The 27,576-nt window shown below is 25.8% G+C and overlaps 3 protein-coding genes across 9 annotated transcripts in view; 1 reads left to right on the top strand and 2 right to left on the bottom strand.

The window, feature by feature from the left end:
• Nucleotides 1-18,933, top strand: part of LOC127278008 (leucine--tRNA ligase, mitochondrial) — a 22,961-nt gene extending 4,028 nt beyond the window's left edge. The window contains exons 5-13 of one of the 6 annotated variants that reach the window (XM_051299495.1): nt 129-485; nt 631-871; nt 990-1,227; nt 3,063-3,279; nt 12,732-12,764; nt 12,966-13,082; nt 13,150-13,293; nt 13,373-13,438; nt 18,797-18,894. In XM_051299495.1, the coding sequence (XP_051155452.1) occupies nt 129-485; nt 631-871; nt 990-1,227; nt 3,063-3,279; nt 12,732-12,764; nt 12,966-13,006 (1,127 nt within the window). In that variant the 3' untranslated portion in view covers nt 13,007-13,082; nt 13,150-13,293; nt 13,373-13,438; nt 18,797-18,894. Of the gene's footprint in view, nt 1-128; nt 486-630; nt 872-989; nt 1,228-3,062; nt 3,280-10,513; nt 10,659-12,731; nt 12,765-12,965; nt 13,083-13,149; nt 13,294-13,372; nt 13,439-13,692; nt 13,809-13,843; nt 13,991-16,287; nt 16,405-18,796 lie in introns of those variants that run through there. The other 5 variants (XM_051299494.1, XM_051299492.1, XM_051299493.1 and 2 more) reach the window with 5 other exon arrangements.
• On the bottom strand, nt 3,596-10,572 carry LOC127278004 (serine-rich adhesin for platelets-like). 2 transcript variants are annotated; one of them, XM_051299488.1, is made up of 3 exons: nt 10,510-10,572; nt 3,951-10,250; nt 3,596-3,843 (listed from the first exon to the last, which is right to left on the bottom strand). In XM_051299488.1, the coding sequence occupies exons 1-3, from the start codon at nt 10,568-10,570 to the stop codon at nt 3,830-3,832; spliced, it is 6,375 nt and encodes a 2,124-aa protein (XP_051155445.1). In that variant the 5' UTR covers nt 10,571-10,572; the 3' UTR covers nt 3,596-3,829. The 2 variants fall into 2 exon arrangements, with proteins under 2 accessions (XP_051155445.1, XP_051155443.1); XM_051299486.1 differs by having other exon boundaries at nt 3,596-10,250.
• LOC127278005 (myosin-VIIa-like) lies at nt 13,592-27,576 on the bottom strand. The gene is made up of 28 exons (XM_051299489.1): nt 27,420-27,576; nt 26,810-26,923; nt 26,268-26,414; nt 25,902-26,086; nt 25,674-25,795; nt 25,302-25,558; nt 24,798-24,957; nt 24,375-24,505; nt 23,782-24,177; nt 23,293-23,676; nt 22,569-22,918; nt 22,020-22,194; nt 21,597-21,647; nt 21,058-21,330; nt 20,533-20,739; nt 20,066-20,300; nt 19,521-19,885; nt 19,149-19,345; nt 18,787-18,991; nt 17,310-17,486; nt 16,857-17,101; nt 16,627-16,796; nt 16,277-16,464; nt 15,696-16,067; nt 15,137-15,466; nt 14,591-15,003; nt 14,283-14,380; nt 13,592-14,059 (listed from the first exon to the last, which is right to left on the bottom strand). Exons 1-28 carry the CDS (start codon nt 27,459-27,461, stop codon nt 13,689-13,691), a joined length of 6,360 nt encoding a protein of 2,119 aa, XP_051155446.1. The 5' UTR covers nt 27,462-27,576; the 3' UTR covers nt 13,592-13,688.

The raw sequence follows: 27,576 nt of genomic DNA, 5'->3' as shown, positions 1-27,576 counted from the left end.
TCTTTAGAAACAATTATTTTGAAAATTTGTTTAATTTAATTGCCATTATTAAAATTGGAGATAAAACTAATTTGATTTATTTTAAGAAATAAATATTGATTTATAAACATTTTTTTTTAATGTTTCAGCTGCATTGCATTTATATTATGCTCGTTTTATAAATCATTTTCTTTACTCGGAAGGACTTGTTCCAACTCGAGAGCCTTTCAAACAACTTTTGGTCCAGGGAATGGTAAAGGGATTGTCATTTCAAGAGAAAAGTAGTGGTAAATATCTTAAAGAAGATCAAGTTCAAAAAATTGGTAAAGACTATGTCGAAAAGGAAACAAACTTGCCAGTTAAAAGTAAATGGGAAAAAATGTCCAAATCTAAGTACAATGGTGTTGATCCTTCTGAAATGATCTCTAATTATAGTATTGACACTATAAGATTGTTAATCCTTGGTGATGTAGCTCCAACATCTCATCGAAATTGGTCAACGGACAGTGAGTAATTATTATTTTACATTCTACTCATTTTTTAAAAACTTTTTTTTTCATAAATACATTGTACATTATTATTTTTATTGTTTACTTCATTATTTTGTTATTTACATTTTTTTTGCATTTTATTTTTATTTTTCATTTGAAGCATTTCCTGGTATTTTGAATTGGCAAAAAAGACTTTGGCTCTTGGTGAAGGATTTTATAAAATTGAGAAGTACCTTAACAGAGAAAGAGCTAAAGACAAAGCCAGAGGGAAAACAATTTGAAGACGATGATTATTATATGTTTGATAGTAGAAATTATTATATTAAAGGAGTTACTTTTAATATCACGGGATCTCAACAATTAAGTGTCGCAATATCAAAAATGCAAGGTCTTACAAACAGGTTTGTTAAATGAAAAATTATTATTAAGTCATAATTAATTTTTAAATCTATTAATTAACAACTTAATTATTATTCATTAAAATATGATTGCACTTTTTTTTTTTTGTTGTTGTTTTAGTTTACGTAAAATATCAAAATTATGTCTCATAAGAAGTCCTCAGTTCGAAAGAGCATTAGCTGTACAAATAATAATGTTAGCTCCATTAGCACCTCATTTCGCATCAGAATTATGGTCGGGATTTTGTTCAGCTCCTCATCGAATGTCGTGTGACGAAACAATACAATGGGACAAGGATGTTCTTGAACAATGTTGGCCGCAAATTGACATGAATTATAATATGCTATTACGTGTTTTTGTAAGTATTTTTAGTTTTAAGAATAAGTTTTTTTTTCTTTTTTAGGATTCCGTACACCTTCGGTGTACCCTTATGAAAAGACTCTTTCTTCCGTCCCAGCTTTGTGTCCCCCCCTTAACTTCTACATTTTTGTATACACTCGAATCTCGTTATAACGAATCTCGATACAACGTTCGCTTGTTATTACGAACACCAAAACTCTTTATATAACGACAAAAATTTGTCCCCTTTACCCCCACCAATTTAAAAAAAAACACGATCGAATTTAAATATGTAAGCTATTAGATTCATCAATTTAAAAAGTTTTTTGTTGCTCAATTAACTTGTATGAGGTTAAATAGTAACCATGCACTGTAAAAAAAGTCAGTGTTATTTTACATCGTATTACGATGGAAATTTTGTGCACACGTTAAACCTGTGGATTTACATGTAGCATGTTAAGGGAATTTATATGCAGCGTGTAATCTAACACAACCTATATGTTTTTTCACATTTTCAAATATAAACATCGGCAAACCATTAGTTGAATTACACACTGCATGTTTATTCCATGTGGCGTGTTATTCTCCCTTGGCCATGTAATTAAGGTTTTTCATATTCATATTCACTTCGGCCATTCACACTAAGTATGTTATCTCTGGCGTTCGTTTGTTTTTCAAGTGGTTTTTCTGATTTTGTTTTTCCAGACTCAAACACAAAAGTACTGCAGAGACTATTAAGTTTTGCTTTAAATGTTTAATTATATTGTATTGTAATATTTTTATAAAAAAAGTTCTGTATCAAAATTTTTAAAGAAAAGTTGCGAGAATTACGAATTTCAATATTTAAAAACATTTTAAATAATAATTTAGTTCAAAAGAAAAAAGTATTCGATCGATTTATCAGATTTTGTTTCCTTTAATTATAATATAATTATTGTTAAGAAAAAAGAGAAAAAAAAATTACAAGCAAATGCTATAAATACAACATTTGCAGGTTTATATTACATGCATAAGTTGAATTACATGCTGCATGTTTTTCCAAAAATATATATTCACTTTGAAAAACATGCAGTGTGTAATTCGACAGATGGTATTCTGATGGTTATATTTGAGGGATGTGAAAAAACATATAGGTTGTGTTAGATTACACGCTGCATGTCAATCCACAGGTTTAACGTGTGCACAAAATTTCCATCGTAATACGATGTAAAATAACACTGACTTTTTTTACAGTGCAACTACATACTTAATTAGTTTAACCGCAATATTTCGGTAATTACAAACAAATATTTATTTTTTGAAACCTTGTAATTTCACTTATAAAATAATCAGAAATTACTTACTTTTTTATCCGATTCCATAATTGGAAATTAATATCATTCGTATATGTATACACTAAAGAATGTTTATATTAAATGTCAAACAAATTTGACATATTGTAAAGTTGGTTACAGATAAATTCACGTTTTTAAATAGAATGTGAAGTGGGGGCCCCTCTTGTCATCGTTATATCGAGATTTTAAAGTCCCGACCTTGTCGTTATAACGAGATTTAAGTGTATGAAGAATTGCAATTTAGTACACATACGTATTTTCACGTGTAGATTTCAGGAAAAAAAAGGGAGACCGATTAAATTTGATGGCTACGAGCAAGAAAGGAAAGAGATCGGTTTTTTTCCGAAAAAATTGCACAAAATGACCCTGTCCAGTTATTTATAATTTATTTTTCTATATAAAAAAGAGGTTATTATTGTCGCTGTACGGAACCCTCGAATTAGTGCGAATGCAACTCGCACTTGTTTCATTTTTTTTTTTATATTGTGATTCAAATATTTATTAATAATTATCTTTTCAGATGAATAATGCAGATATTACTTTTGTAAAAGTTACAAGAAAAGATTTAGAAAGTCTCTCCACCGATCAAGCGCTGGAATTAATAATGAAAGATTCAAAAGTTATAAATCAATTGAAAAAATTGACAATAACTGATGTTAATTTACATGTTGAATCTGGTTACGATGGAAGAATATATCTTACAACAGAAAAATTAAATGAGGAACTTGCACAAAAAGGTGTAATTTAAAGAAGTTACTGATTGTATATTTTGTAAATATAATCTTTTTTTTTTTCTACAATGTATATAAATAGTAAAGTAAGTTATCAAATTTTTTTTATTTAAAAAAATTTTTTTTTCAAAAAAATTATCCTAATCAGCGTTAATGGACGAATAAAAAATGATAATTGATAAAGATTTAAAAAAAAAGTTTTTTTTTACTTTTTCTTAATTCTCTTGATGCATTTTATTTACAATTATTAATTTCAATATCTTGAAAAGAAATTGAAAAAGAATTTTTTTATTTACCAAAGTGAAATAAATGATTTATAATATATTGAGACATTTTTTTTATTAATTTCATAAATAATTTCCAGTACAATTTTTTTTTTTTGTTGTAAATTATTTTTTCTTATAAATGACAAGAAGTTGATTCTTAAGTTTCTTTTCTTTGAGGAATTTTGACATCAATTTTTTGCATTTGAAGTGTTGATATCGTATATTGCCAATCTTTAGTAGAATTTAGTTGTGGAATTAGTGTTTTGTTTAATAAAATTGAATTTATCTGTTCAGGTAAAATATTCTGCAATATAAAATTTGGAATTGTAATTGGTACTATTGTATTGGATGATGTAGAATTAATATTTGTAATTTTTTCTTTTGCAGAAATATTGGTATCACATTCAGTACCTGAATTATTTGCTGGTTTTCCATTTGAATTAAGTTCAACTTTGTTGAATTCAGTTGATGCTTTTGTAACTGTAGTGTCAGTAGTAGATTCAGAAATTGGTTCCTCTGTATTATTTGTAACATTTTTTTCTTCATTTTCAGAAAATTTGTTAACATGTTGAGAATTTTCTTCAATTTTAATAATTGTTGTATTTAAATTTTTAGTTTTAGTTGAATCATCTATAATTGATGCTTCAGTACTTTCATCAGATGTTGAAACTTCTTTGCCAGGTTTCACTACTTTTGGATAATTAGTTGTTGTATTATTTTTGTCAGTTTCTAATGACTGTTCGTTTTTGAAATTGAAATCAGTCTCTATTGTTGTAGATTTAGTAATTGTATTTTCTGTAGTTACAGGTTCTACAACTGTTGTAGTAACTGTTGTTGTACCATCGATATTTGGGTGAGATTTAATAGGATCAACATCGGAGGGTTTTTCTTTACTTGCTTCTGCATTTTTTTTTTCGTTTACAATTGACGATTCAGTTACATTTGAATTGTCAACATTTTCTTCTTGTTTCCCTGTTGTTGCTTCTTTTGCCTCTTCGGTTACAGGCGATTGTTCAGTTTTATTCGAATTATTATCAAACCTATTTGATAAGTCAACTGTTTGATTATCATTATTTATATTATTGTTATTCACTCCACTTGATGCAGTTATTTCTGTTGTACTGACACTGGTTGGATCAGAATTAGAGGCTTCTTCTTTTGGTGATGGTTGAAGTATTATCTTTAAATCGCTTTTAGTAGCTTTGTCAAAATTTGCAATTAGAGAGTCTAATACTAATGGAGGAATTGGAGTTTCACTGTCAGTGTTTTCTTCTTTTGGAGGTTCCAAGGTTGTCAAATCATTAACAATTTCTGGAGATTTTATGGTTGTAGTGCTTGATTGAGAATTGATTGCTGCCTCCACTGCATGTTCTGTAATTGTAGGTAATGGTGTCACATCTTTAGGAATAGTAGATTCTGTGTTAGTAGAATTTGTATTTAAAGACACAGTGGTTGAAGAATTTGTGTTTGAATCAACTATTAATGAAACATTGCTAGAGGATTCTTTACTTTCTAAATGTCTGAAATTAATTTCAGAATCAGTGCTAGTAATTGATTCCTCTGTATTATTTATTAAATTTTTTTCTTCATTTGTTGAAGATTGAGTAACAGTATTCGTAGCTTCAGTACTTGCCTCAGATGTTGAAACTTCACTATTAGATTCATCTGCCTTTGTATCATTTGATGCCGTACTGCTTTTGTCAGTTTTTAATGGCTGTTCATTTTCAGTGGAATTGGAATCAGTTTTGATAAATTCAGTTGTAGATTTTGTAATTTTACTTTCTGTTGTAGATTCTGGGATTAAATCTACTGCAGCTACAACTTCTGTATTTGAAGTTTCTGTTGTATGATTGTCAGTTTCTGCCCTTGTAGGTACTGTGGTCACATCTATTGAAATGGTAGATACTGTATTAGTAGAATTTGTACTTGATGGCACATTAGGTGCAGAATTCGTGTTTTGATCAATACTACTGGCTTCTTCCTCTTTTTTAATTACTTCTGTCTTTGGTTTTTTATTTTCAGTTGTAGGTGATTTTTTTGCATCATTGGAATCATCAACTGCTTCTGAAGTATTTATACTTGCTTCAGAATTAGAAGAAGCTTCAGTGCTGGAAACTCCTTCTTGGTTCTTAACTACTTCTTCAGCTGTAGTAGATATCGTGCTAGTGATTCGTTCCTCTGTATTATTTGTTAAATTTTTTTCATTTGTTGCTTCAGTACTTGCCTCAGTTGTTGAAACTTCACTGTTAGATTCCTCTGCCTTTGTATCATTTGATGCTGTACTATTTTTATCAATTTTTAATGGCTGTTCATTGGAATTGGTATCAGTTTTGATAAATTCAGTTGTAGATTTTGTAATTTTACTTTCTGTTGTAGATTCTGGGATTAAATCTACTGCAGCTACAACTTCTGTATTTGAAGTTTCTGTTGTATGTTCCTCAGTTTCTGCACTTGTAGATACTGTGGTCGCATCTATTGAAATGGTAGATACTGTATTAGTAGAATTTGTACTTGATGGCACATTAGGTGCAGAATTCGTGTTTTGATCAATACTACTGGCTTCCTCCTCTTTCTTAATTACTTCTGACTTTGTTTTTTCATTTTCAGTTGTAGATGATTTTTTTGCATTATTCGAATCATTAACTGTATCTAAAGTATTTATAGATAGAGTACTTGCTTGAGAATTAAATGAAGCTTCAGTGCTGGAAACTCCTTCTTGGTTCTTACCTACTTCTTCAGCTGTTGAAGATTTGTTGCTAGTCATTGGTTCCTCTGTACTATTTGTTAAATTTTTTTCATTTGTTGCTTCAGTACTTGCCTCAGTTGTTGAAACTTCACTGTTAGATTCCTCTGCCTTTGTATCATTTGATGCTGTACTATTTTTATCAGTTTTTAATGGCTGTTCATTTACATTGGAATTGGAATCAGTTTTTATAAATTCAGTTGTAGATGTTGTGATTGTACCTTCTATTGTTGTAGATTCTGTTATTAAATTTATAACATTTTTTTCTTCATTTGCCGAAGATTGTGTATCATGTTGAGAATCGTTTTCAATTTTGGTAACTGTTGTATTTACTTTTTCACTTGTGGAAGATTCAGTTTTATTTAAATCCTTGTCAATAGTGGTTGTCTCAATAGTTAATTCATTTGTAGAATCTATAATTGATGCTTCAGTACTTGCGTCAGATGATGAAACTTCTTTGCTAAGTTCCACTGTTTTTGGATCAGTTGTTGTATTATTTATATCAATCTTTGGTGGCTGTTCATTTTCATTGGAATTGGTATCAGTTTTGATAAATTCAGTTGTAGATTTTGTAATTTTACTTTCTGTTGTAGATTCTGGGATTAAATCTACTGCAGCTACAACTTCTGTATTTGAAGTTTCTGTTGTATGTTCCTCAGTTTCTGCACTTGTAGATACTGTGGTCGCATCTATTGAAATGGTAGATACTGTATTAGTAGAATTTGTACTTGATGGCACATTAGGTGCAGAATTCATGTTTTGATCAATACTACTGGTTTCTTCCTCTTTCTTAATTACTTCTGACTTTGTTTTTTCATTTTCAGTTGTAGATGATTTTTTTGCATTATTCGAATCATTAACTGTATCTAAAGTATTTATAGATAGAGTACTTGCTTGAGAATTAAATGAAGCTTCAGTGCTGGAAACTCCTTCTTGGTTCTTACCTACTTCTTCAGCTGTTGAAGATTTGTTGCTAGTCATTGGTTCCTCTGTACTATTTGTTAAATTTTTTTCATTTGTTGCTTCAGTACTTGCCTCAGTTGTTGAAACTTCACTGTTAGATTCCTCTGCCTTTGTATCATTTGATGCTGTACTATTTTTATCAGTTTTTAATGGCTGTTCATTTACATTGGAATTGGAATCAGTTTTTATAAATTCAGTTGTAGATGTTGTGATTGTACCTTCTATTGTTGTAGATTCTGTTATTAAATTTATAACATTTTTTTCTTCATTTGCCGAAGATTGTGTATCATGTTGAGAATCGTTTTCAATTTTGGTAACTGTTGTATTTACTTTTTCACTTGTGGAAGATTCAGTTTTATTTAAATCCTTGTCAATAGTGGTTGTCTCAATAGTTAATTCATTTGTAGAATCTATAATTGATGCTTCAGTACTTGCGTCAGATGATGAAACTTCTTTGCTAAGTTCCACTGTTTTTGGATCAGTTGTTGTATTATTTATATCAATCTTTGGTGGCTGTTCATTTTCATTGGAATTGGAATCAGTTTTGATAAATTCAGTTGTAGATTTTGAAATTTTACTTTCTGTTGTAGATTCTGGGATTAAATCTACTGTAGCTACAACTTCTGTATTTAAAGTTTCTGTTGTATGTTCTTCAGTTTCTGCCCTTGTAGGTACTGTGGTCGCATCTACTGAAATGGCAGATTCTGTATTAGTAGAATTTGTACTTGATGGCACATTAGGTGCAGAATTCATGTTTTGATCAATACTACTGGTTTCTTCCTCTTTCTTAATTACTTCTGACTTTGTTTTTTCATTTTCAGTTGTAGGTGATTTTTTTGCATCATTGGAATCATCAACTGTTTCTGAAGTATTTATACTTGCTTGAGAATTAGAAGAAGGTTCAGTGCTGGAAATTCCCTCTTGGTTCTTAACTACTTCCTCAGCTGTAGTAGATTTGGTGCTAGTGATTGGTTCCTCTGTACTATTTGTTAAATTTTTCTCATTAGTTGAAGATTGAATAACAGTATTCGTAGCTTCAGTACTTGCATCAGATGATGAAACTTCACTGTTAGATTCCTCTGCCTTTGTATCATTTGATGTTGTACTATTTTTGTCAGTTTTTAATGGCTGTTCATTTTCATTTTCATTGGAATTAGTTTTGATAAATTCAGTTGTAGTTGTTGTGATTGATGCTTCAGTACTTGCGTCAGATGTTGAAACTTCTTTGCTAGGTTCCACTGCCTTTGGATCAGTTGTTGTATTATTTATATTAATCTTTGGTGGCTGTTCATTTTTATTGGAATTGGAATCAGTGTTGGTAAATTCTGTTGTTGTAGATTTAATAATTGTATTTTTTGTAGTTGCAGGTTCTTCGATTACAGCTGCAGTAGTTGTTTGTTCTGTATTTGAAGTTACAGTCGAATGTTCTACAACTGTAGCAACTGTTGTTGTAGCATCGCTCGTTTGATTCGATTTGGTTGGATCAACATCGGAGGGTTTTTCTTTTTCTGGATTTTTTTTTTCGTTTACATTTGGCGCTTGGGTTATGTCAACATTTTCTTCTTGTTTCCCTGTTGTTTCTTCTTTTGCCTCTTCAGTGGTTGTAGATCCAGCATTTATAGTTATTTTATTTACATCCTCATTTGAAGATTGAGTAGTTTCTGCATTATTTGATGGTATTTTTGTTTTTGTATTTAGTGTTGGCTTCTTATCTGAATTTGTTATGTGATTTAAATTTTTATGATAAGAATAAGTTTTAAAAATTCCTGAATGACCTCCAATGTATAGCAAAGATTGAATCTGTCTCGATTTTCGTAGAGGTAATAGAAAATTGCCAATTTTCTGAAGAAGCCAATTGGCAATTTTATTTTCAATATCATAGAAATTGATTGGCTCTTTTAATTTCGTATTTAGAAATGCTCGAATTTTGATTTTTAATGGTATCCTGCCAATTTTTAAATCAAAGAAATTATTGTTGTATTCGTAAATGAAATCAGTAAACATTCCTGTTAATTTTCTTTTGTTTAATAATTTTTTAGCATTTATTTCACCAATATTTTTATAACTATTGCTGATATTAGTTAACAAATGAATTTCAAAATCGGCAAAATTTATTTGAAATTTATCAAGTTTAGAATTTGTGTTAATTAAGTCCAATTGAAAGCTTTTATTAAAATTTAACGTCGTGTATTCAATGATTTGTTGAGAAATATCGTAATAATTAATTCCATGAGATCCTTTAAAATGAAAATTATTTTCTAACAAAATATGTAGAATATAATGTTGCAAAAGCATTTTTTGAAATTTAGGCATATTGGGATATTTAATTAATATTGTGTTCATTATATTATTAACGGCAGTCAATAAAAATTCTTCTTTATTGAGATCATTTTTAATGAAGACTTTCAAATTTTCTAATACATCAGCTATCATGAAAATTTGATATGCAACTTGATTCACTTCTTTTGTAATTTTATCAAGATCTTTTTGAAAATTGAACTTATGGACAATACCATCAATGGCTGCGTTCAATTTATGTCTGTCATTAGTGCGAGTGTTGTTTCTTATTTGCAATAAAAATTCCAAGATAAAAAACTTTAATGCTTGTTTAGACGCTAAACTGTGTTTCTTGTTTTTAATTGTTTCAAGAAGATAATTTTCAAATTCAATTGTTCCAATTTGTTGAACAATCGTATCATCACGATTATCTGACAGAATTTTTCCTACTGCTTTAGTAAGTTTTTCCGAGAGATTTATTATATTTTGATTTTCATTCCAATCACCATCATTATATTCACTAAAAAAACTATCAGCAATATTAATAATTTCTTTCTCTGTACTTATTGAAATATTACCCTCAGTTTTTTTAATAGTTTCAACTATGACATTTTTCAAAGTTAAAAATGTCTCATTCTGATGATTCTTCAAACTATTTTTTAGATTTTCATTTAAAATATTGTTTTCTAAATTCTCCGTCACTGATACTACACCACCTTGTACGAGATCTGTAATTAAATTAAATTTTAATTGTAAAAATTAATTTAATACATAATTTTTAAAAATATTTTTTTCAATCAAATTATTTATTTGAAATATTTATTACAATTTTTAATAATTTTATTTAACACATTGTAATTAGACTGATTAATTTTATTAAAATCTAATTTTGAAAAATTTTTCAAAAAATAATAATCCTTCTACAAATTATTAATTTTTACGTATATGAAATTAAAATTAATTATTATTAATAATATAATTTTTCACCTAGATTATTCGAGATGAAAAAGGCAAGGACAAAGAATCTGAAGATTTTTGAAACACACATGATTACATATCTTTACAAAAACTGCCATCTTTTAGAAAAGTGGTTCCTTAAATAGTTTATCCCCTCTACTAATAGAATAATAAACACGAGAGAATAAAAAATTGATAAATAATAATAATAATGTTAGTATAAATTTTTAAGACTTTAGAGGTAGTAAAGAAATAAAAATGATAAGAAAATTAGCTTTGGCAGATTCAATTTTAAAATAAATAAAATGTACTATCATTTTATAATAAATTGAGATGAAAACATAAGTGTTTGAAAATTCAGTAAAAATATTATATATTTGTTATAATAAAAATAAAAAATTTTTAATGAAAAAAGAATGTATTTTGAAAATAATTAATTACGTGTAAAAATTTGATATAAAAAAATATATTTGCCTCAGTGCTGAATAAATATAATTTATAATATCATTTGTATACTCAAAAATAAATATATTTTACATTTTTTCATATTCAATTTTAGGTTTTCATTGTTGTACTATAGTTTATAATATTTATTATTTTGTAATATTAAAAAGACTATATCAAATAAACATCTAAGCAAATGTCAATATAAGAATTAAATACCTCATCAAATAAAATATATAGAATTATGAATGTTACAAAAAACAAAATTTTAATATATTATCACATTGATATATATATATATATAAATTTAAAATATTAAAATGTCTAATTTTAAATTAAATGAATTGAAAGAAAAATGAAATTATAATATTTAAATTAATCTATACAATTATAGATATATATATGATTTTGTCGGATTAAAAAATAATTTCGGATTAAACAATGAAACTTCTATAAAAATAATTCTACAATAAAAAACAAATACCATTTTACTGAACAAATAACTTCAAAGCAGCCATTACCGACAATATAAAAAAAAAAAGATGATCCTAATAAAAAAATAATTTATAATTTTTTGTTCATTTTTATTTTTGATTAATTCAATAATACAGAATTTAAAAAATTTTTATTTCTAATTATATTACGACGTTTAGAAATAGATATTAATTTTTTTGAAATATTTATATTATATATATATATATAAATATAAACTTTTTTTTCAAATTAACAATCAACTGATGTTTCTTCAGTTTTGATAAATTTTAACAATAATAATAAATTAAAATTTGCGATAATTTTAAGCGATAAATGTATGATTCGGAAATTATATATACGTATATATAAAGAATTTAATCGAATAAATTGGCAAACACACAATCGCTAACAAGTCACGCGAAAAAAAAAATTAATAAAGTAAAGACACCTATAAATTTTATTATACACAATTATTTTACAATTTTATATTTTTTTTATTTTTTATTTATGAACCGTCATTAAATAGGTTTTCTTAAAAATATAATTTTTTTAAAAATTCACTTTTATATTTTACATAAAATCTGTCTCTTTTTTTCTTTAAATATAATTGTTAATAAAATATTAATTTAATATTAATAAAGAAAACCTATAATAATTAATATTATTCTTATTTTTATAAAAATAAGTAATAAATAAAAATTATGAAATTAAAATAGTTTGAGAAATTCATCGCAAAGTGTGTATGTTGATTTATGTAGGGATTTATTATAAAAAAAAAAAAGTTTTAATTTAATAACAATATGAATATTTTTAATGAGATGTTGGTAGCAATATAACCATCAGATGTACCACACGAAAGGGTTATCTACTTTTTGATTTCCAATGGCTATCCCTCAATATGGGGTTATCGCAACAACACTCATGCATTTTATATACAAGATATTTTCGTCTTATAAAAGGGGACATTAGTCTGGGTACCATTTCAGTCTTTTATTATACCATCTATAAAATGATTGCCGCCAATCATTTTTTCGCTCGTCAATTATTATTTTACGGTTACGGTTGCATTCAATTTTTTATCAGGAAAAAATTTCGCCATGGATCTTGGATAATTATATAAATAAAATATAAATTCATATATATATAAAGATTGTAGTGAGAGCAAAAAAAAACCATTAAAGAGATGAAGAAAAATTATAAATCCAAATGAAAAAATATTTTTGATATTTTATTAAAAAATTTATAATATAAATTTTTCAAAATAGACATATTTTTGAGAAAAGACGAAAAAAAGTGTATTTTTTATTTAATTAGATATTTCTTTTTTTTTATAGGTATATCAAGTCACTCCAAGTGGGCGATTTCAGGTTTGTTGATTTTATTATCGTTATTTATTAATATAAATTAATTTTTCTTAAATTAAAATTGAAGAAAAATTTCAAATCACATTTTTCTTTCTCCCTCTATTGCAACAAAAAAAAACAAAATTAATTTAGAAAGAATTTTGATTATTAAGAAGAGAATCTAATATAAAACATGAATTTTAAAATATAATTGAAAATTTTTAGATTTGAAAAATGAAGAGTACAAAGAAAGAAGAAATCCATGAAGATAAGGAAAATTTAATAGAAATACTGTCTTCTCCAGGATGAATTTTCACTATTGAGTGGCATTCTTCATAATAGGTAGGTAACGACTGATGGGAACACCTGAATTTTTTAAATTAATGTTCTCTTTGGTTGTTACCACCAGCTCATCTCATATTCCGGACGATCATCTTCCAATGATGTACAAAGACAATTTTTTTTCCCCTCTAATGATCAAAATGAATTTTAAATCATCAAAAGCTGAATTTTTAAAATTGTATTTTAATGGAAATCAGAAATTATGAACAAGGTATTTATAACGATTATTTCATCTTTTGTTCAAATATTTTCGAAATTTAGTAAAAACAAAAAAATTACGCAATCTTTAGGAATAGATGACAATTTTAAATGGATGGATAAAAAGATACTGGATGATGTAATATTACATAAAATAGGTATAATTTATAATCAATAATATATTTAATTTTAATTTATCTTTCTTCATAATTTTATTATTTTTAATTTGTAATTACTAATATAAATATCAATCAAAAATTCATTTTTTGATATATATTTTTTTTAATAGCTACATAAATGTAAAAGTATAATTGTTTCTGTACAAAATTTTATTTTTATGATTAAAAGAACTTAATTCCATTTATTCTCTTAAAATATAATATATATGAGATATCATTGAAAAATTATTTAGAGTTTGAAACCTGATTGTTTTGTATTATTACGAAGATAATCGATATAAGAAGATATCAGATCATCCATTTTATAGCCAAGCAATGTTTCGCAAAGAATTTTTTTACCCTTCATGAAATTTCCAATGGTCATGTGAAAATATGTATTGCCAGATGACCAATTTGATAATTCATTGAAATTATAAGTGGCAAGAATGTCTTTCGTTCGTGGATCAATTACACTAATTCCATTTCGATTGACTGCTATTAAAACCAATTCTGGAAAACTTGGTTCAGTTGTCTGTTTCACTTCAAAGAAAGCAGATCCAAAAGTTGGCCACTGATAGATATATTGAAGAAATTGTCGTTTTGCTTCAATTTCCGTTATTCCTGAAAAAAATTTTTTTTTTAGATGTATATTTTTTATAAAAAAAGAAATTAATAAGTTTTTAATTATTTTCCTGCAGTACGGCTATTTAAAAATTTTATTTTATTTTCAAAAATCGCGAAATTAGTGAAAAATGATTAATTGATGGAACTATCAAAAAAATAATGACAAAAAATTAATTATTTTCCAAAAGAAAAAATAAATTGCAAACATTTTTATAATTACCAGATTGCTGATTATAAACCGATATGATATGTTTCTTCCAATCATTTGAACTCATTAGGTTAATTATATCAGGAGGAATGTATTCTCTAAGTTTGTGTCTGAAAGAAGAGATAAATAAATATTTTTAATTAATGTTCAATTTTTACGCAACTTAGTTAATAAGTGATATTGATAAAAACAAATTATTATTGTTAATTGAATACATTAAAGTAATTAAATGTAATAATAATTATTACAATAATAAATTAAATATATGAAAATTTATAATACTAAATTTTGAAGTAAAAAAAAAAATTTATAATTCTTACGGAATTTCCGTGAGTTCTGCTTTATTGTCACCATATTTACTTCGATAAATTAAAGCACCAAGTTTAATTGCATCATTTTTATTACATTTGTGATAGCCTCGTAAAAGTTTAGGTAATTCTTGATGAAAATAAAATATCGAATCGGCATTCTCATCACGGCCAGGTACAGCATTGATCCAAAGTTTTTTCATAAAGAATATTTGATATTGAGCCTGAACTGAACCGATATTTGGTCTTGATCTTTTTACCCATTCCACGAGCTCGTGAACAAAGTCAAAGAAGAAATAATAAAGTGGAACTGAGAAAAATTTATCCGCAATTTTCACAAACAAACTAAATCCATCTGAACCCTTGAGTCGAAGACTCGATACAATATCTTCACAAACATCGGACGCCCTCGTTGATGAGTGAATCTTTTTTTTTTTTTTTTTTTTTTTTTTGAATAATAATTATCAATTAACGAATAATTAAATTATATTAAATAAATATAATTAGACTATATATATTTAGTAAACAAATAATAAAAATTAAATGCGTGACAATTACCTCGATGGCTTCATCAGAATCATCAGGAAAATAGACTTTGTGATAAATTCGTAAACTTTTGAATCTAATAGCCTCTACTTCCAATATGTATGGTGGATATTTTCTGTTGCCAGTTTTCATGGTTCTGTCTAAACGGTTCAAACAATCAGCCGCCAAAATGCTGGTTCTCGTTGTTAGAAATTGAACAATTTCCTTGTGTAAATTTGCACTGCAAGTCATGACACCTGTTGCCAGCCACAATAATTCCCAACCACGTTCTTCACTTAATCGAATTCGATTGTCCGTTAATTGTCTCATTATTTGACAATAAACTTCATCACAAAGAAGCGGCTGTAATAATTAAATATTTTTTTCAATAAATTAATTTACAAATAAAGATTTTAACAATTTTTTAATTAAATTTAGTTATAATGATCATGATAATAATAATAATTATTATTATTCTTAAGAATATGTAATTAATATTATATTTTACTAAAAAATTAAAAAAAATTGATTAATTATTATTATTTTATGTTTTTTTTGTGTAATAAGAATAATTAAATAGACAAATACTGACGTGTTCGAGGGCAGGTCGAAATATTTGATCAGTATATTCAGTGCCATTTTTTGGACGATTACTTGGAAGATCGCCCATGTATTTCAAAATATTGGAAAATATATTAACGGCATGTTGTGCAAGATCATTTTGTTCAACGAGTTTTGTTAAAAGCGGTGCCTTTAATGGCTCTCTTGTATGTTTCCACAATGTTTCGGATGCTGTACGTTTTGCCATTGTGATGCTGGATCCGCGTGAAATAGTGACATTTATTCCCGGACGGAAATGTTCGGCTGCATATTTTTTCAACGTATGCTGAGTTAATTTTGATTTCGTTGGTTTTGTTTCACGAACAGAATTTATCTTTCCAGTAAAGTCTGCTTTAAAAATTTCCTACGAAGAATAAATTTAAAAAAAATGTATTAAAAATTAATAAATATTATTAAAAATTATTTATTTAAATGATTAAATTAATAATAAATATATATATCAAAATTAATGATAAATAAAATTGTGAATTCGATAATTTTAATTAAATTTTTCATCTTTCATTGATTTTATGCGTAAAACTTTTTGTTTGAATATCTCTTTTTAAGACTCACTACAATTGTAGATGATGGTTTCGTCATTGTTGGAAGAACGTACACGCAGTCTGATGGAAAATCACCTTTGACATCAGATTTTTCACCGTATCCCCAAACTGAATTCATTATTGTATATCCATTGCAATCGCCAGCAAGTTTGATCAAATCGCCTCGATGCATTGGTAGAAATGATTCAGCTTCATCTGCTGCATTTTTTTTTTTTTTTTAAATATATTTCAAAAATTTGTAAATTAAAATCATAATATAATTTAATAAAAGTATATAATTTTAAAATATTTAAATTTAATTATTTTAATTTACTTAAATAATAATTAATTTATTATATTATGTTAAAATAATTTAATTACCATCAATCATGTAATCTTGAGTTGCAACAACATATAATGATTTTTCTTTCAGACCATCAATTAGAAAATTAATTAAACTAGCAAGATCTTCAGCTTCAGAACTTAGGAAAATATATTCTTCTCGTTGAATAGTTGACAATATAAGATTGTGAATAAAAGCATTGTTTATTCTGAAAATTAATTAACAAATTATTATTATTAATTATATTCATTATTAGTGATATAATTACTTTTGACAAGTGACTTCAGCAATTTCTGGAAACGATAATTCTAAAAGAAGAGTTTCTTGACTGTCTATGAGATAGACTCCGGTCCAATTCACTGCAATGATAACATCATTTGTAGCTAATTTTGGTCCCGATAATCGTGAAACTTCATAAAATTTTGAAAAAAGAATTGGCCAAGTAATTTTTGAAAATAAAACAATATCTTCTTTTGCCTTCACCGGTGGTGCATTTTCAATTACATTCATGTTCTGCAACAAATTGAAATAATAAATAAATATAAATTTTCTTCAATTTATTTATTTTATTTAAAAATATAAAAAAAATAGTTATAATAAATTAAGAATTTTGCTGAAGCGAAAAATAAATAGCAAAAAATATATTTATACTCATTCTAAATCTCAAAAAACAAAAAAACAAAAAAATTTGTCTAGAAAAATTGTAAATTAATTGCACTACCTTTCGGAAAGCTTTAGATACCAATTGCTCCCATTTGGGCAAAACATCTTCCGAAACTCCATGAAGCAAATGTTTAGGAATACAAAGAGGTAATGCACTCTTTAAATTTGCAGGAGTTAAATTATTCTGATGATCGACATACAATTGATGAGCCACAATCATTGCTATATCATTTTCCTGTTTAATTATTATTTATATTATTATTATTTTACTAGCAAAATTAAACGCTCGCAAGCGCGCCAAATTGAGTATTTAATTGTTTGTTATAAAGAAATTAAAGATTAATATTATCAATAATAATTTAATTTATTAGAATATTATTACATATTAAAAATCCAATAATTATCCAAAATTTTCAATTTAAAATTTAATTATTTACCAAGTTTTCAATTTAAAATGCAATAAAATTCAATTATTTTCTAAAATTTCTATTCAAAATTAATTATCCAAATTTTCAATCAAAAATGAACTTAAATTAAATTATTATTATTAAAAAATATTTTCCAAAAATTGTTTGATAAATTATTTTTAGTTCTGTAAAATTTAATAATTGTTTGAAAATTAACAATATCTCTTGAAATTTAATTATTTCTAAAAATTTCAACTTTAACCCTTCGAAAAGGATAATTATTAAAAAAAATTTTTTTATTTAAAAATCTGTAAAATATTTTTGTTAAAATAAAAAACAAATCCACTTTTTTTTGGAATATAAATCGACTAAAACGACTTTTTTATGTCTTTAAGTTGATTCGAGGCCTGTGTTTTTATAATTAATATTTAATAGGTATTCGTTGGCCCCTGGTACCTTAAAAATAAATTTTTTAAAATAAATTTTTTTCAAATTACTATCTTGTACGAAATTTCCTGGTGCATCTTTTTTCTCATCATAAATTTTTTGCATGTGTATACAATTTTTGAATCAATATACAACTTTAAAAAAATTTCGTTAGCAAACGTTGTGTACTTCAGCTTTGTGAATTGAATTTTCGAATTTGGAATTTTAAAGAAACTTATTCCAAAATTTGGAAACTAAATTATACAACTTTGGCAAAAATGAGAAAAAGAATTGTAAAAATTTGACACGTCATAAGATTACTATTCAAAAAAACACGTGAAAACAGAAAAGGCCAACTTCAAGTTAGAACAGAAGGACAGACCGCAAGCATTTTATTATTATATAATTATTAATAATAATATTATTAAACACAATAATAAGAAACTATTTATTTATGTGATTGTTTATGATTATATGATAAATAAATAAATTTATCGCTAATTTAGTCAAATTTTTCAATTGATATTAATTTGAAAAAAATGTGAAATTCTTGCATCATCAAAATTTTATTCATATTTCATGAATTTTACGAAATTATTTTTTTGTTGTTATTGTCTGATAATTAAATTTCTTTTTATATTAATAATAATTAATTAATAAATTAATAAAAGAAATTCATAAATAAAAAAAGAAATATCTTACATTGTTACAGACATATTCTCCGTGCTTGACGCCTCGAATGATTTGATGATAGATAAGGTCAGTGGCGACCTTATCAAATGTTGGGTCGTGCCAAGGAGCAAAGATCTCTTTTCTAAAGAACAATCTCCATCTGACTGATCGTTCAGAATGTCCCTGTTCCCTTGCATATTGTTCACATTGTGAAATTGCATCCATCACATGATCTCTGTATATTTATAATTTTCAATGTTAATTTTAGCGAATATAAATAAACAATGTTAAAAAAAAAAAATAATTATAGTATATTATATATGTATTAATTTAGAAAGAGAATCAGAAAATCATATAATTAATTTTTTTGAAAATATGTACTTTTAACTAACCGTCCAGCTCCAAGTGATAAGACTTTATCGTAAAGAGTCACAAAAAGAGAAAAACCAAAAGTATCTTTTAGTGAAATATTATTTGCAAGACTGCTAACAATTTCTTGGGCAGTTGATGCAGAATCTGCCTCAACATTCCTTGAATTTCCATCCATGAACATCACCGTCAATAATATTGGTGTTTTATTTTTCGTCGCCTAAAAATAACATTAGTTTCTATATTCTATCTATATAAATTATTACTGAAATAAATTAAAATTTTTTTCTTAAAGAGAAAATAAAATTTTTTCATTTTTTTTGTTAATAATTGTTTGGTAGTAATTCAAAAATTTTGAGGGGCAAATGAAATTTTAATTAATTTCAAGGACATGCCTGCAATTCGATCCAACTTGGTGGCTGAGTTCTGATTCCATTCCTGTAGGTACGACTTAATCTTTTATCACAATATGGCGCATATCCTGGAGGTCCAGTTCGAATGAATGCTCTCAAGTAATTTAGGAATTTCTCAGAGGGTGCAAAACATCCCACGCAAAGAGAAAGAAGGATCCATCCTCTTGCGTGGGATGCTTTTGTGGGATTATTGATTAACTGCTTGACAATTTGGCAATAAATTTCGTCTTTTAGTTCAGGTCGTAGAATTCCATGACCAATAATGAAATGCAATTTCTCTAAATTGGAACGGCGAGTATTGAGCCAATTTTGATAATCTTGATCCACAAATTCATCATCAATGATTCCTGCGAATTGGTAGAGGGAAATTAAAATTTTTATCTACATCATCATGATTATATTATATCATTGTCTGATTAGAATCATATTTATGTTTTGATTATTATATATCATTGTATTAAAACTTTGTATAATTTTGTAAATTTCGAATTTTTTTTTTTTTTTACTTCTTTTCTTTGCAACCTTACCTCTTTTGATTTCTTCTTGGAATTTGTCTTTTCTCTTCAATGTCATGCGGACAATGTGCTGTGATTTTTCCTGATTCATAAGATTTTCGAAATCTTTGGTACGTGAAAATTTTTTCGAAAGTGTTTGTGAAACTGTCGCCATAACTGGGGTATTGATGGGTGCCTCTATGGGATTTCTTGGTTCAGGAATGTCACCCATGAATCTTAGAATTGTAATCCATAGTGCTTTTGCACACTAAAAAATACATTATTACTTAATTAATAATTGAATTGAAATTTAATTCAAATTAAGTTTAATAATTATTTAATTAAAATAAAATTAAACAAATAAAATTCAAACTTATTCAAAAAAAAAAAACAGTTCAGCTGAAACAATGAAAAATTTATATTGCAACAGGAAAATTATATCAATAAATTTCCAAAATTAAAATTTTTTGAAATCAATCTTGAATGAATTTTTATCTAACCAATTGATCCGAGGGATGTGGTAAATCCAAAAGAGAATGCACCAAAGATCTTCGCGAATATTGAGGAGGAATGTTGCTAACAAAATACATTGCCGCGAATTTATGAAAGTCATAAACAGAAAAATCTTCATCAAGTTCTTCTTCGTCAGGAATTTCAAGAAAATCTGACTGTCCGGATGTGACATTATTGTCCTTTTCGGCCAAATCCTGCAAATGAAATACGAAATCAAATTCATTTCATGAAATTATTAATGATTAAAAATTTTATAAAATAATTGAAAATAATAATTAAAGACAATTTAAAATACTAATTAAAGATAATCAAAAATAATAATCAATATCAAATAATTGATGATATTAATTACAAATGATAATTGTATATAATAACGAAAGATAATAATTAAAAAAAATGTTGAATAAATAATAATTTAATAATTAATATAATTGAGTTTGTAAATAATTGATGCTATTAATTCTTATATTACAGTTATTTTAATTATTATACTAATGAATAAATAAACTAACCGCGTACATATCGCCTGGCAAATCCTTTGAAATTGTACTTTTTGGTTCACTTTCTAAAAATTCGAATATCCTGTCAATGCTGGACTCAGATTCCTTGGTAGGAGCGTCTATCTCTTTTTTCTCATTTTCCTCGAGAAGTAGTTTCAGTTCTCGCATTCTCTGTTCAAAGTTTGCTGCGGCCACTTCCTTATATTTTCTGTTTCCCTGTTTCTTCAACATTTTCTCCTCCTCTTTTCGAAGGCTTTGAATTTCTTGAATTCTCCTTTGTTTCCACTGATGAAATAAATTTTTTTTATTTAATTAAACAACATTTTTTTTCAGTAAATGAAAAATTTAATTTATAATTAATTATCATAACAATAAAAATTGAAAATATAATTTAGAAACAATATAAATAATAATAAATTATGATTATTGAATTTTTAATAAAAATAAAAAAATATACAGAAATTATCATTAAAATTGTTTAAACTTTTCCATACAGTATAATATTTTTTATTAGAATAATGTTATATTTATTTAAATTCAAAAAATCTTACCTGAGACTTTTCTTTACTGTATTTACGAACAAGGTAACCACGACATACTGCCTGAAATTTTCATTTTTATATTTAGTAACAAATAATTATTAGAAATTAAGTGAATTTTTTTAAAAATTAAAATGTATAAACAAACATGAAAATTATAATTTAATGAAAAACTATATGACAAATTTATACAATTTAACATTAATGTTAAAGAAATATTATATCACTGTAACATAACATATTTTTAAATAAATTGTGAAAGGCGAAACTTATTTTTATTTTAGTTTACTTTCCCCTTCATATCTATATATAAAATAAGAGCAGTCTAATGTATATATATATATATACAAAATTTATGCAATTAGCAAAAAACATTGGCGTATAACATATTTCTTATGTAACAAACTTTATATTTTGTTGTTTTTTTTCACTCACCTGCAAAGCAACAATTGCATTTCTTTTTTGCTTATACTCGTGATTGTAAGCTCTTGATTTAATTCGAGCTTGCAATCGAAGGCATCCATGATTTAATTTCAAATACCTCTTTCGTGGTCCATATCCTCTCCAAATTTTTTGAATCACTACAGCCGCACTTCTCATTCTTAAAAATCTGCGAACAAAATAATTCCTTATTATTTTCTCTCATCTTGTTTCATCAATAAAAATTATTTTCTTTATACATTAAAAAATACTTCCTCTATATGTGTAAGCAAAATTATCCATTGATTAATAAATAACAAATTTATTTATTATTATTATTATTATTATCATTATTAACATATTCTGATATTATGTTTTCGAAAAAATTAATTTTTTTCAATTTAGTTTGTTTTCGTTGTCTGAAGTGAATTTGAAAAATTCTTAGCAAAATTAAAAAAAAAATAGATAATTATTTTTCAAAATTTTTAATTTCTAAATTAAAACATTAAAAAATAAATACATATACTTATTGTTATTAATATATTATTAAAAAATTTATAATACCTTCTTCTAGCGAGCCATCCTCGAATATAATTTTGTATTTTAATAATATTTCTAATAATAATACGACTTCTCTCTTTCTCCAAATAATTTTCATGATGTTCTTTGAGAAAAATTTTCGTTATTCCCAATTGATAGTCCTGATCGGTACCAAATGTATCGGAACAAATTTTTGCTACGGCCACTTTCACATTTGTTTTATGAGATGGTAAAATGCCATTTGATAATATACGAAAACGATCGACAAATTCCGCAAAATCGTAGCGAATCGGATATCCGGCACGTCGTATTCGAGCTGTTTCCATCATGCCCGAATATCGTAATTGACGACAGCAAAGTGCACGATCAAATTTCTATTCAATTTCATATAAATAGTATATAGTTATATATTTAAAGTCACCTTTAGCGTTAACATATATCTATATGCAACCTATTGAGGGGGGAAAGTTAGAAAAATCGAAAATCAGGTTCTCTGATAATCGTAACTGGGCTTTACAGTTTCGCCTAGATACATAAAATCTGTAATTTTGCATTTGTATATGTACACCAAAACAGCAAACAAGTTATTCTCGTGTTAGAAAAAAAATATCCCTTTTTTTATTAATTTTTTTATATCGGTTAATTTAATAAAAAGAAGAAAAAAAAAAAGAAAATTAGAAATAAATTAAAAATAAAAATGCTGCTTTTTTCTAATTTAATTTTTTAAATATATTTTTTATGTACTTACTCCAGGAACTTGTTTATCATTCGGTTTGATGCATCTGATGAAGAATGGATGACAAATTGTCAATGTTTTCATTAGGGAATCGAGTGAATTTCGAAATTCAGAGGACAATGTTACAGATCGTTTTTTGACCTCAGTACCATTAGACAGCATTTCATTTGTGAAGAGAGATTTGAGAAAATTGTTTGACGATATTGAAACTAATTGTTTAAAATCAGTGGAAAATGTATCGCGATTTTTTTCCAAAAATCCTGCAACATTATAATGAACCGTTCCGGCAAAATGAATCACTCCAAATGATTGCACATGATTCGATTTAGGTTTCAAGTAACTCTTATTCTTTTCGTGTAATTGATTGATTTTTGCCAATAGTGTCAAATCAGTTCCCTATAAAAAAAAAAAAAAAAAAAAAAAAAAAAAAAAAAAAAAAAAAAAAAAAAAAATGTAAATTAAATTCATCGATTTAAAATTTTTAATATTTATATAAATTACCTTTGGAAATTTACTCTCTTCATCAACGAGGGCCATAATATTCATAGACCTAATTCCAATAAGATCAAGAATCAATTGATTATCTTCAAATTCAATGTGCTTCCATGAAATTCCCTCTTCGGTGTAATAATTTTGTTCCATTTTGAAAATATGTTGAACAAAAAATTGTTGTAAATGTTCATTGGCATAATTAATGCAAAGTTGTTCGAAACTGTTTATGTCGAAATTTTCAAATCCAAAAATATCAAGAACACCAATTGAATTTTTTTCGTCGGCTTTTACTTTATAAATAGCGTCGTTAATTTTGTCAACGATCATTATAAAAAGACGACCGTATACTGCTTTAACAAAAGCATCTCTTGTATCCAATGCTTGATTTTTTGACATGTTACTGCACTAAAGAAATGTTTTCTAACTTAATAAATAATTTAAAAGATAAAATAAAATAAATGCGGTATAAAATAGAAGAAAAAAATAATTATAAAGACATAATTTGTTGAATAATCATTTGTAATTAATTTTAGTAAAAAAAAAAGAAAAACATTATAATAAACACGTAAATAATTTAATAAAATATAAAAAAAAAAAATTACCACACGTTCGCCATGAACGAAAATTGTCTTTTTTGTCAGTGCATCAATTAACGCTCGTTCTGATACTTGTAAAATCTCAGCAATTATCTTCAGATTTTTCTCATCGTTTATGACAGTTGCATCCATATTTTCTAAATTAGAAAAAAATATTTTAAAGAATTTTTCATTATATTTTTTGATTTTATGGAATTTTTATTTAATATCTATAATTATTTATTTTTCCCAAACTAATTTTTTATTCACATGTAAAAGATATTTATTTTATTTTTGAAATTATTTTTTTTTTTTCAACCTCAAATAAATATTTTTTTTTTTTATTTTATATGAAAAAAAAAATTTTCAAATCTATGAATTATAATTCAATCAAAAAATTATGAAGATTTAGTTTCTTTTTCTTTGAATTAATAATTATTATGTTCTCACCTGTAACAGTGCTTTTGTAATTAAGATTTCCAAAATGTAAAACCACTGCTAGAAGTTTCATTATATTCCAAAAATCTTCATAACTGAAATTTAAAACTTTCATGGCTGCTCTTACTTCTGCAAATTCTTTAGCATCGTCTCTGTCCTTACATGTTGCAACCTACCAGGTTTCACTTGTAAAACAAACGATATTTTTCCAAACGATATGTTACATACTAAATTTGAAATAAAATATAATGCCACGTAAAAAAATTCTACGGAACAGATTCTAAAGAAATTCTATAAAAATTTGTTGTGTTAAAATCACACATCAAATTTTGTAAATGAAATAAAAATAAATATTATTATGTTAAACAAACATAAAAGTTGCAAAAAAAAAAATAAATAAAATTTTTGAAATTTTTACTGAATTTTTATTCTGTAGAATCTTTTATCACGTACACTATTTTCTTTGCTTTACTTTTATTTATTTTTTATAAATTAATATTTTTTTCATACTCTTACCCCACATAAATATTTGTAATCGTTAGTTCCTCCGAGGTTCAATTTTTCTTTTTCCTCTTTCGTAAGTCCAGTAAGTAGACCATAAAATACGTGATAATTTCTCTCGCTTTTTGATTGCGATACTATTCGACATTTTTCCAATAAATATTGTTCAATTTTAGCACCCTCAATTATTCCTTGTTTATTAAAAATTATACCAATGTATTTTCCAAAACGTGAAGAATTGTCATTTCTAACGGTCCTCGCGTTGCCAAATGCTAAAAAAATTTTTTTTTTTTTTTATGCTTTTATTTACTTGTCTCGTATGTGTGATTCAAAGTTATTCAGGAAATATTGAAAATATAGAAGATAAAAAAAAGAAGATAAAAAAACCTTCTAAAATTGGATTTGCTTCTAAAATTTGTTGCTCAATCCAAGAATGTTCTCCACTGATAGCTGATAGATATTGTAAAATTAATTTTGTACTTTCTGTTTTTCCAGCTCCACTTTCTCCACTGAAAATTTTGCAGAGTTGACAATTATATAAGAAAAGTTGAATTTTTTAAATATTGTATTTTTTTATTTTCCAAAAATGTTTGCAAAAAAATTTATTCATTATACCTGATGACAATGCATTGATCGATTTTAGTATTTTTCATTTCCATAAAACAATTATCTCCAATGGCAAAAATATGAGGGGATTCTATTCCAATTTTCTTCCCTCTGTAGAGATTTATTTCATTATAAGTGTAGACATTTAAAACTTGATAAGGATTAACGGCTATCAGCATGCTACCAGTGTAGGTCTGTTGAAAATTAATTATTATTAAGAACTACAATTATTAATTAATCATTAATTATACAATTATATATTTTAGTAATTATTTTTTAAATTGAAAAATGAAGTTATTTTTTATAACTTTTGTTATAATATTTTGAAAGAAAATAAAGGCATGTTATAATTAAAAAAAAAATTAAAAACATTACATATATTATATTCTGATTGTAGCGTATGTGAAGATTTTTCAAAATCGCATGTTCCTGTAGTTCACCTAGTTTTATCATATCATCCACTCCAGAAATGGAAGTTGAATGCATCAGTTTTATCATTTGATCTTCTTTGATCCATTCAAGCTGAAATTTTATGATTCGAAATATAAATAATAATTATTATTATTCTCTGTCATTTATAATATATTGCTATGCTTTCATCAGTTTGAAAAAAAAATTATCGAAATTATTCGAATTTCTCACATAATAAAAGGAACATTTTTTTGGCATTTTTTTTTTTTAGTAAAAATTGAGAAAACATACGAAAATTGCGCTTTTTTAGCGTTTTTGGAGAAAACATTAAAATTATTATTTTTTGTATAAATCTTCATTTCTAAATTGTAACTTCTCTATAATCAAATTCTAATCAAACGTATTAACATGTAATATATATATGTGATAAGATTTCCAAATGAATTAAAGTAGAACACGTTCAAAAAAACAAAAAGTTTTTAAGCGATATTTCAAATAATACTTACAGTACCATCATCGTCTCGAATTTGTATCTTCTTTTTATCAATGTTCACAATTTTGCAACCCACAGGAACATCAAATTCACTTTTCAAATTATTTTTAATCCAAACATAATCGCCCTGTAAATCCATTTAGTACATATATACATTAGATAAATATAATAATTTTGAAAAATTCGATTAAAAAAAGACACACATAATAAAAAATTATTGAAAACAATTCAATTTTTAAATATAATAATAATAATTGAGAAAATAAAAAAATTAGTTCAACTACTTCTATAAATAAAAAAATGATAAATTTATTGTATTAAAAAATACATGAAATTAATAAAATATAAACAAAAATATCTATTAAAATATATAAATAATTTTAAATTTTTATTATTATTTGAATATTTTATTAAATTAATTACAACTTATATTTTTTTAATATAATATTCAGCAATATTGGCAAAATTTCATCATAATTCTAATATTGCAGCAATATTACAAAAATCATGAAAATTTTAGGCAAATTGTTGAAATTTATTAGATGCCGTGGGAGTAAAATATTGTTTATATTACACTTTACCTACATTTTATAAATAAACAAAATAGATAATTAAATACTCACCACAATGTAGGGAATTTTATTTTCATTCCCTTTATTAGCCATTTTGTCAAAATTTTCAATTCATTCACTACTAATTGATTTTAGAAATCTAATATTTCAATATCTTTTATCGACTTTATGTATCTTACTGAATTGTCGATTCTCATAGGATAACCTT

The sequence above is a fragment of the Leptopilina boulardi genome, unplaced genomic scaffold, assembly GCF_019393585.1.
Source record: "Leptopilina boulardi isolate dan_hultmark-lab unplaced genomic scaffold, ZJU_Lbou_2.1 LbouV2_193, whole genome shotgun sequence".
In the NCBI taxonomy this organism is placed as follows: domain Eukaryota; kingdom Metazoa; phylum Arthropoda; class Insecta; order Hymenoptera; family Figitidae; genus Leptopilina; species Leptopilina boulardi.
Note: the sequence above shows the minus strand (reverse complement) of the source record. Positions and strands in the feature narration are given on the sequence as shown.

Bases quoted from the DNA above. Each gene is read 5' to 3' on its own strand.
- LOC127278004 (XM_051299486.1), bottom strand. From the start codon at position 10,570: ATGTGTGTTTCAAAAATCTTCAGATTCTTTGTCCTTGCCTTTTTCATC. The intron at 10,251-10,509 runs GTGAAAAATTAT...ATTTAATTACAG, and splicing joins TTTCATCTCGAATAATCTAG to ATCTCGTACAAGGTGGTGTA.
- LOC127278005 (XM_051299489.1), bottom strand. From the start codon at position 27,461: ATGGCTAATAAAGGGAATGAAAATAAAATTCCCTACATTGTG. The intron at 23,677-23,781 runs GTAATTTATATA...TTTTTTTTATAG, and splicing joins AAGAGAGTAAATTTCCAAAG to GGAACTGATTTGACACTATT. The intron at 14,381-14,590 runs GTAAGAATTATA...CTCTTCTTTCAG, and splicing joins GCAGAACTCACGGAAATTCC to ACACAAACTTAGAGAATACA.